The sequence below is a fragment of the Ptiloglossa arizonensis genome, chromosome 6, assembly GCF_051014685.1.
Source record: "Ptiloglossa arizonensis isolate GNS036 chromosome 6, iyPtiAriz1_principal, whole genome shotgun sequence".
In the NCBI taxonomy this organism is placed as follows: Eukaryota; Metazoa; Arthropoda; class Insecta; order Hymenoptera; family Colletidae; genus Ptiloglossa; species Ptiloglossa arizonensis.
This window is the reverse complement of record NC_135053.1, coordinates 13,251,572-13,261,188: the sequence shown is the minus strand read 5'-3', so window position 1 is coordinate 13,261,188 and position 9,617 is coordinate 13,251,572. Positions and strand designations below refer to the sequence as shown.

Here is a 9,617-nt window from a genome sequence, read left to right as displayed (position 1 = left end):
TTTAAAGAAAACAGTTAAGTTTTTCAAAAAGAGTGTACAGACAGAGAATTCGTAAAAATTATCACGGGGACTTGCAACGGTAAGATACGTCACTATTTCGTACGTCAAGTGATTGTCAATTTAACAGTTATTTGGTTAGCATTTTGAAAAGTACACGAAATCACGTGTTGGTGATTTCAGATAAATCGATGGCAGAATGACCTGCGATCGTTATATTTCTTTATTGTCATGACATATACGATTAATGATGTCTCTACCAAGAAAGCATGGGAACAAGGTTAACGTCGATTATAAAGCACGGCTTGAACACAAGTTATACCTGGTATGTTTCTTAATGAATGGAGGTTAATCATTCAGCTCATTCGTATCATCAATAACCTTGTTTCTTAAGCTTTGCACTCTCCCGTACATACATAATAATATTCCCGTAATATCTTACTATTTTCCAATTATAAATATGAATAATCGAAAAATTGTCCGATACGTAATATCCTTTTTCCTTTTGTTCAATATTGGTTTAATTCATTCTTTGGTAACAACATTTTCAATTGATTCTAATAAACGTAATTTCTGAGAAGTGTAAACAAATTTTGAACATATTTTAATAATACAACTTTTATACATATTATTGTTATTAATACTTGCATACATAAATATTACTGTTCATTATATAGGCAAGAGAAAATCCAGAACCAATATTTGATGTATCAGAATGCGCTTTAAAGCATGTACCCTCTGGTATTTACTCATTGTGTAAAGTATTTAGAAAAAAGGTGCTATGGATGTATAATAACAAGTTAACTTCACTTTCGGGTGGAGGTGCCTTAAGCGATTTGTCATTACTTGTTGTGTTAGATATTCATGGAAACGAATTTACCAATTTACCTTCAGACATAATGTGTCTTGTCTCACTCAAGGTATGTATAGCTCAAATATTAAGTTTACTATTAAAAGTAGACAATAAATTGAGCCATCTATGTATATTTACAAACATTATGTTTAACACGTTTGCAGTTTGCACTTATAAGCATAAATATCACTCAAATGTGGAGAAAGCTTTGTTGATTTTTATAATAAATATTCTATCTTTTTTTCTAAATGATAGACATTGTAATCTCTATGATATATCTACATTTTACAATTCTAAACAAATTTTTAATTTAATCGTCCGTATAATATTTATTAAGCTGAAAAACTGTTTAACATACCTGTAAGTCAGAGGACTGTGAACGTGTTGATACATAAATAAAATACATTATTAATTATATTATTTCGTATGCTTTAGGAGCTTTATTTACAAGACAACAATATAAGGAAACTGCCAAATGAAATAGTACACTTAAGTAAATTAACCACTTTAAATGTTGCAAAAAATAATTTGAAACAATTGCCAGAAACTATGGGAAAGTTAAAACAGCTAACTACATTAAACATTAGTCAAAATAAATCCCTTCAAAAACTTCCTAAATCCTTGGGTTATGTGCAGCAATTAGCACAGTTGAACATTGATGGGTTAAATCTATCTTATCCGCCTCAAGATATTGTAAATGCAGGCACAATAGTAATTGTAGCATTTTTAGCAAATGAAAGTGGCATTGAATTTTCACCAGAAGAATCTATTTCAGAAACAGATTTATCAAGAGACATAAGTTCTGAGGGTATGCAAGCAGTATATCATAATAAAAATAATGATGTACAGGTACCACACATTACAGGACCATAAATTTTGATGTTGCACTTGCACAGTGTGTCTTAAATGTTTTTGTTTTTATTTTTAGGCAGCATTACAGAAGCTAGAAAAAATGAAGGCATGTGGATGCTTCTTTTATTTTAGTATGCTTCTAAATGTGTCTCGCTGTATATTAATATTATTTATTATTAAATTTAATTTTGATTTATTGAGTATTTGTTATATGTATTCAAATTATTATACTAATTTTAAGCAATCTTTGATTTTGCTTGAATTATTTGAAAATAATTATTTATATAGTATTTCATTATATTAAAAGAATACATTAAAAATTATGTTCTAATAATTAGTTTCATTTTACAGGAACATCGTCAAAGTGCATTAATGGAAGTGGAGAAGAATATTAAACAACAACAAGAATATGAAATTGGAATTCAATCTATGTTAAAAGAACATAGGAAAAAGGTATTTAATATTACAGTTATTATGTTAGTATTTTTTACTTTCATGTAGAATTAAATTCATTCTAAGTTTTTGCACTAAAATCCTTGTACTTCTAGCTTTTGGAGGATCTTGCTTTACAGCAAACACAATTGGAACATGAATTGGAAAAAGTACAACAAGAAAGAGATTCCAATAGAGCACGTCTACTTTCTTATATTTATAATGGTATAATAAAAATATATATATATATATTTTTTTTTTAACATTTATTTTCTTAAAAAAGAAAATAGAACTACTAATGGAAATGTATACAAATTCTTTAACATAATTATTTTTAACTTCTTAATTTTATTCTTAGCTGAAAAAGAAGCAGATAATGTGATCAAAGAATTTTTAAGAAACAGCGAGGAAGAAAGACAAAGCCAAGCTGAATTACTTGAAAGAGAAAAACGAGAAGAAATGAAAATATTATCCTCTTGCCATTCAGAACAATTTATGTTTAGAACAAAAGATACCCTTCGTAAATATCAAGTATACTATTTAATTATATTTTAGTTGTACATATATACTTACATGTATATATTCACAGTTTCAATGGAGAAGTTGCTAGAAGAAGAACTTCATAGAACAAGGAAATTGGAAGAACATAGTAAATATAGAGATTATGCTGCGCAATCTTTGCTCACACTGTTAGTAAGACAATAATTATAATGTTCCAAATAAGAGAAAGAAAAATATAAATCTAACATATTGTAAATCTTATAAATATTTCAGAGAAGTAAGAAATAATGATCATTTAGCACAAATAGTACAAAATCAGGAGAAGAACAGGCAAAATTTAATTGATACATTAAGGCAAGATGAAGTTCTACAGAAAGCTGCTGTTGCAGCATTACTCGAACGTAGCGATGCACGTTGTTGGAGTATTGTGCAGCAAGTCAATTTAGTACAATCGCAGTTAGCTGCACTTACAAACATTGAATTGGAAAGAAGGAAACTAGAAATTAATCAACAACTTGTATGTATTATTTATGATTATGACACTTCTTTGAACAAAATGTCTAATTTTTTTATCAAAATGTTTCACTACTTTAAAAACAATAGAATGAAATTGCTGAAAAAAGAGTGGCTTTGAGTGCTATTCTGGTAAACCTGTTAGAACAACAAAAAACCAGGAGAGATCAGCTTCTAGAAACAATCAATAATATAGAACAGCAACGTTATATTAGTGTAAGTACAAGTTTAATTTTAAGTTTGTTACTTCTATAATAATAACCATTATAAAATTACATCTTTATATTTAAAGAATTTTAGAAGACGAAGTCAGTTTTGGTTAATGCAATATCAGTTTCTAATGGAAGCGCGTCCTCAGGGTTTATTAGAAATGTTAGAACCCATGCTAGTACGACACGTGGCGATAGCAGGGGCATTGCATTGTTTACCATTTTTAGCATCCCTACCATCATTACTTCCAAATCTTAATGATGAGCAATTAAAGAGTGTATGTGAAAAATAAATTTTTTAAAATATATATGTGATAGATATTTACTAATCTGTAGTAAATCATACATTTTTAATACCATAGATTGGAATACATTGTGAAAGTGATCGTACTGCTATCAAATTAGCAGTTGAAAATTACTTAGCAGAAGTAAAACTCAACGAATTCAAAACACCTGTTACACCTTCAGCACCACCTGAAGAAGCATGTACAAGTTCCAACTACCAAGAATGTAATGCTACTCAGAGTATCAATACTGCCGAATGTGTAATTTGCCTGGATCTACAAGTAAGCATAATTTTTATTCTATTTAAAAATTTCTATAATAAACTTAGGTTTCATATAATTTCTATATGATTCTGTATTTCTTATAGTGTGAAGTAATTTTTTTACCATGTGGACATCTTTGTTGCTGTTCAGGTTGTGCAAATATGGTTCATTCGGGTTGCCCAATGTGTAGAAGTACTATAGATCGCAAAATTCACATTGTAAAGCCTTGAAATTTAAATAATGCTTTTTGTAAATAATTCCATTTAGTCTTTACATCTTTAATGCTATGTTATGTGGACAATATGCGTTTATTGTTTAAAAATTGATACAAAAGAAAATAAGTTATGATATACATATTTATTTTAGACATTTCCAACTATATTCCATTATATAAGACATATAACATTTACACTTGTCCAATGAAAGTATTTTTTAATTATATACCTCTTTCACTTTGTAATTCACATTTAGTGCAACATATTTTTATTTTAGAATGTTATGTTTAGAAAACAGTTTACGTCAGACACATGCATGTTTGCATTCTAATCTGTTACTTTTCAGTGTTATAATAACAGTTCTTTATACCACTAATATAAAAATAGGTTAATATTGCCTACCTTTTTTAATATTATATCTACAATCCATATACTAAATATTTGAAAATTAATTGATAGAATGAATTGCATTTATTAACACTTAACCAAAAATATCAATTTTTATAAAACATGGTCACTGACATATCTATACGTGTAATAGCCTTACAAATACTGTGAAGAAAAATACATTTTAACCTGTTAAGGTGGTTGAGAGTTAATAATGCAAAAGTCAAGATTGTAAGCAAGCTTTTATAAATGATAGAAGTGAATTTTTTATAAAAACTAAATTTTCGTATATAAATACAGTATCTTAAAAGTATCCATTAATAAAGCATTAGCATTTCACTGATTTGTGTACTGTTCAAATAAAAATTGTTAAAGTAAAACAGATCATAAATAAACGGTTTTGAATAAAGAAACTGTAAACCAATTATCCTTTTCATTTAGAAGAATAATGAAAGTTAAGGGAAATTCACTAAATTACAGAAAATTATTTTAAATGCTTGAATGCTTTTTGTACTAATATATTTTACCTTTTATTTAGTAATAATAAATAGAATGTGACAAACTTTTAGACTTATGTACTAATCATGTAAAATAGTATGAATCTGTATACTTATTTTTACATACATTTATATGATTAATATATATCAAAAGACCATAACTTCCCTTCCTCCATCTTCTTCTTCTATTACATCATCTTCATCTTTTTTCTGTTGCTTCTTTTTTGAGGTCGCATCTTTTTTTTCTTTTTGAACTTTACGAAAATTTTCTAATGATTCCTGTAGTGGATCGATAAATTGATCAAAATCTATGTCATTCATTGCTTGAATAACATCTTGGCCGCTTATCATTTTTCGATTTCCTTTTTTTGCAATTATATTTGCAGAAGATGTTAAATACAATATAAAAATTGAAGAAGCCTTTGCTACAGCGGTTCTGGCGTCTTTCGCAATTGTAACTCCTTCTGGTAATGCTTCTTTTATAATTCTTGTTACGACCGCATTTGGTAAATTGAGGTCTTCAAGACGTTCTGCCATCGGATTTTTTAAACTATTCTACAGAAACGTAATATCATTGATTGTAATCCCTTCAAAAAGTATTAGTTTTATATTGTTAGATTATTATGTTTGAAGGTTATGACTTAGCGTGCATGATATGATACGATACACAAACGATTATAGAAAATTAGAATTATTACAAGAATTACCTTGGTCTGTAAACGTTGACTTGATAGAATTATTAATTAGATGAACTGAATTGAAACTGAATTAAAATAAAAGTGATAATTTTCTAAGAACTTCTTATTTCCCGCCAATGCATTCAATTATACATATATGTGAAACAAATTGGAAACAATGTGAAATAAGAAACATTACATGCAACACTTAACAGAACGTCATAGAAGCACAAAATTTACTTCAGCTTGATTGCATGTATTACTAAAAATTTCAGTGAATAATATCAACACTTATACATCTGTTTATAATAGTGATGATATAAAAAGCTTTACCGCAGCACCATCTACTCAATAATTTGAGGCACAGACGAAATAATATTGAATAGACGTTGTAAGCACTGCTTTTTCGTGCTACACGAATCGAAGGCTCACAAGCCCTTTCACCATTTCCGCATCACTTCTAACGTTATCGATTTGAACTAGACTAAACTTTCAACAAAATTAACTATAAAGATTAAAAATATACATAACGAGAATTAATTATTTTGATAGCAATTAAAATCACTATCACAGACGAGATGTAGAGCAGATGATTTATAAAATAGTATCAGACAATCTGAAATACCAATCTCATAAAATATTAGTGATTTTGAAGCGATTGTCTTCTTTAAGAACGGTGAATCTGAGAACTATATTTAACTGAACCACCGAAGTCGGTAAAGGTGATAAAGGTGGTAAAGGGGGTAAAGGTGATAAACTTAGAAAACCTCGTATTTATACGTTTGTAGTACTTACAGATTGATGTGGCAATAAATGAAAATTGGAACATTTTAGTATTATGAAACAAAAAATATTTTCAAAATTACAGTTTTTCTAACAACTTATTAAAATGTTTCAAATTCCATCTCTTGTCATATCAAATCATATTTTTGAGATTTATAAGTTTTACAGAACCACAAATGTTATATAGGAACGAGTTTTTCTACGTTGTATCATTCTTTAAATGAGAAGTCGCTTCAAAACCACTAATATATGACGAGGCCGGTATTTTATGTTGTTCAACACAAACTCCGGTAAGATGAAATGTCTATTTTATACCTTGTCTGTGATAGAAGTACTTGCAAATTGTGTGCAACATTTTGTGCCCTAACAAATTTATAAGACATCTTCGCATAAAATGTAACAAGCTGGTATCTTGAAAACCATTAGAAACTGTTCTAAAATTATGTTTACAAATTTTAAAGCTAAAAAACAAATTTAAAAGCTTTATTGTGATTAATAATTGTAGATAGAAATTCATAGTCAATAATTTCAAATGACACTCACTACTTCCGCCAAAATGTTGTATAGTGTTACGTCGGTAAAACGGAGAATGATATGAAAATGATAAGATAGCAGAGCCCCCTATACCCTTTTCGCATACTATGTATATGATGTATGCATATAGAGATATACAGTGATAAATTTCGTCTTGGAAACATTTAATACTTCGTAGAGCACGAAGCATCTATCGTCTGCAGGGTAATTGTCGAGTGGCATTCAAGATTGAACTGATTCCTAGAGTAACAGTTTTACTGTTACGATTACCGAATTTAAAGAAAATCAAACGAAAGCACCATTCGGAAGAAAATGACAAAAATTGAAGAAGGAAATGCTCATATGCGGCAAGCTGAAAAAAGGTACTGTCAATGTGAAATGACTATTCACGGAAAACTGTGTCAACAATTAATTCGATTTCCATCAACTTCTTACGTGGAACCAATTATATGTATTTTTTTTTTCGAAATAAAAATGATGTAATTTTTATCGATTCATTTCATAAAACAATTAAAACGAATCTATGTTATAGCTTAAAAACAACACTGTTAAAATGGAGACCTGATTTTGATATAGCGGCCGCAGAATATACGATTGCTGGTAAAATATACGTCGATATATTGTATTTGTAGTGTCCTATATTTAATATAATGTACTGCATTCTTTATGTTATAGCTACCTGCTTTAGAATAGCAAAGTCTTACCCACAATGTAAAAATTGTTTGATGAAAGCTGCTGATTGTTATAAAGATAACAAATCGTATCCTTTTCAAAATAAATATGTATTTCTCTATAATTTTTAGAAATATTATGATTTCAATTTTTTATATATGAACTAGAAATGTAATTATTCCTTAACGTTAATTATACAAAAGATGGTTCCAAGCTGCTCAGTAAGTTCTATAATAATTATAATATAAAAAGTTCCTCTTTTAAAGATTTTTTTTAGAATTTGTGTTATACTTTATTTTATAAGAAGTATTATGTTTAAAATTTTAGAAGCATTGAACAGGCTGTATTGATTTCTAAAGAAATGGGAAATCTTGATGAAGTGTCAAAGTTGGCACACAGGTCTTGTTCTCTGTACCAGATGCACGGATCTCCCGAATCAGGTGCATCTGTACTTGACAAAGCTGGAAAGATACTAGAGGCCAGTCAACCGCAAGAGGCACTAGAATTATTTAAACGTGCTGCTAATGTTGTTATGGTTAGATAATGTTTATTCTTATGGCCGTGAACATATAATTAGAAACTACATGACATACTTTCTAATAAAGGGTGAGGATAGTGTATATCAAGCAGCAGAATATATGAGCAAAGTGGCAAGAATATTAGTAAAATTACAAATGTATGATGAGGCAGCAGATGCCATTCGCAGAGAAATTGGAATGCGTCAACAGTTAGATCATGGACCTTCTGTTGGAAGATTAACAGTGGCATTAGTCCTAGTACAATTAGCTCGAGCTGATCAAGTAGCTGCAGAGAAGGCTTTCAAAGAATGGGGAAACTATTGTGAAACACCTGAGGTACAAATTACATTCTTTTTAAATTTTAAATTTCTTTCCAAAAATTTAACACATTCATCCATAGATTCATACATTAGAAATGTTATTACAAGCCTATGATAATGAGGATGCAGATGCTGCTAAAGCAGCTTTAAATAATTCTTTTATTAAACACATGGATGTCGAATATGCCAAACTTGCCAGAGCTATACCTTTACCAGAACAAACATATGCAGTACAACCACCAGGAGTAAGAGCGAATGCTGCAGAATCATATACATCTCCTAATGCAGCAAAATTAATTGATGAAACTACTAGTGAAGCACAAGTATGTAATGTGCACTTTAATTTTTTTCTGTTTAGCAGTAGCACAAACAGAATCATTAAATGGTGTAACTAACTTAAGCAACAAATTCGTTGTAATTTTTAAGAAGAAAAATTACTTTCTAGAGCACTAGTGACAAAGCATCTGAAGATACAACTCAGAAATCGTCGGAAGATATTGTTGCAAAAGAGCAACAACAACCAGCAGCATCCTCACAGAATGAAGAAGAAGATGAATATGAAGGTGGATTATGTTAAACACCTATAGTCATTAAAATCAACATAATTTATGTCTTGAAACATATATGGACTTTATTTTATGAGAAGTATTATATCGTGTTAACTCAGAGATATGTATTTAATGCCTAAAAAATATTCTTTGCAGGCATATATAAATATATATATATATTAAATATATATAATATATATAAATATTTATATAAATATATATAATTGTAAATCTCAAACATGTTAAATAATTCAGTGCACTCTTATTGGCTTGATAAAGAGATTTTCAAATTCTTAAGAAAAATTATATACATAATATTTTATTCTACAAAGTATTTTCAAAAATGTGATATTCTTGAGAAAACTTCATTCATTTAAAATTGCAGTTGCATCAAATATTTTAAATATAGTTCGTTGTGTATATTAAAAAACATGCTATAACAAGAAATAAATATATAATATATATGCATTTATGTTTAATAGAGTACATAAAGTTAATCTTTAAAGGATTAAGCGCGAACTGGTTGCATACTGCTATTTATTTATTTAATAGATAACTCCT

The 9,617-nt window shown here is 28.8% G+C and overlaps 3 protein-coding genes across 5 annotated transcripts; 2 read left to right on the top strand and 1 right to left on the bottom strand.

The window, feature by feature from the left end:
- Positions 1-117: 117 nt before the first annotated feature.
- Positions 118-4,910, top strand: LOC143148332 (E3 ubiquitin-protein ligase LRSAM1). 2 transcript variants are annotated; one of them, XM_076314586.1, is made up of 13 exons: positions 118-322; positions 675-917; positions 1,286-1,699; positions 1,779-1,808; positions 2,054-2,155; positions 2,251-2,359; positions 2,493-2,654; positions 2,724-2,823; positions 2,909-3,152; positions 3,239-3,364; positions 3,441-3,635; positions 3,720-3,923; positions 4,010-4,910. In XM_076314586.1, the coding sequence occupies exons 1-13, from the start codon at positions 245-247 to the stop codon at positions 4,133-4,135; spliced, it is 2,133 nt and encodes a 710-aa protein (XP_076170701.1). In that variant the 5' UTR covers positions 118-244; the 3' UTR covers positions 4,136-4,910. The 2 variants fall into 2 exon arrangements, with proteins under 2 accessions (XP_076170701.1, XP_076170702.1); XM_076314587.1 differs by lacking the exon at positions 1,779-1,808.
- A 99-nt stretch (positions 4,911-5,009) lies between these two features.
- On the bottom strand, positions 5,010-6,217 carry Chrac-14 (DNA polymerase epsilon subunit 3 Chrac-14). 2 transcript variants are annotated; one of them, XM_076314590.1, is made up of 2 exons: positions 5,712-6,217; positions 5,010-5,554 (listed from the first exon to the last, which is right to left on the bottom strand). In XM_076314590.1, exon 2 carries the CDS (start codon positions 5,539-5,541, stop codon positions 5,152-5,154), a length of 390 nt encoding a protein of 129 aa, XP_076170705.1. In that variant the 5' UTR covers positions 5,542-5,554; positions 5,712-6,217; the 3' UTR covers positions 5,010-5,151. The 2 variants fall into 2 exon arrangements, with proteins under 2 accessions (XP_076170705.1, XP_076170703.1); XM_076314588.1 differs by having other exon boundaries at positions 5,010-5,559; positions 5,712-6,171.
- Positions 6,218-7,150: 933 nt separating this feature from the next.
- Positions 7,151-9,231, top strand: LOC143148038 (gamma-soluble NSF attachment protein-like). The gene is made up of 8 exons (XM_076313887.1): positions 7,151-7,360; positions 7,531-7,598; positions 7,674-7,758; positions 7,874-7,891; positions 7,998-8,205; positions 8,276-8,524; positions 8,589-8,831; positions 8,954-9,231. Exons 1-8 carry the CDS (start codon positions 7,311-7,313, stop codon positions 9,083-9,085), a joined length of 1,053 nt encoding a protein of 350 aa, XP_076170002.1. The 5' UTR covers positions 7,151-7,310; the 3' UTR covers positions 9,086-9,231.
- Positions 9,232-9,617: the final 386 nt, after the last annotated feature.

Coding starts and splice junctions, on each gene's coding strand:
- LOC143148332 (XM_076314586.1), top strand. CDS start 245: ATGATGTCTCTACCAAGAAAGCATGGGAACAAGGTTAACGTCGATTAT. Junction 323..674: donor TTGAACACAAGTTATACCTG/GTATGTTTCTTA, acceptor TTCATTATATAG/GCAAGAGAAAATCCAGAACC. Junction 3,636..3,719: donor ATGATGAGCAATTAAAGAGT/GTATGTGAAAAA, acceptor TTAATACCATAG/ATTGGAATACATTGTGAAAG.
- Chrac-14 (XM_076314590.1), bottom strand. CDS start 5,541: ATGGCAGAACGTCTTGAAGACCTCAATTTACCAAATGCGGTCGTAACA.
- LOC143148038 (XM_076313887.1), top strand. CDS start 7,311: ATGACAAAAATTGAAGAAGGAAATGCTCATATGCGGCAAGCTGAAAAA. Junction 7,361..7,530: donor ATGCGGCAAGCTGAAAAAAG/GTACTGTCAATG, acceptor TCTATGTTATAG/CTTAAAAACAACACTGTTAA. Junction 8,206..8,275: donor GTGCTGCTAATGTTGTTATG/GTTAGATAATGT, acceptor TTTCTAATAAAG/GGTGAGGATAGTGTATATCA.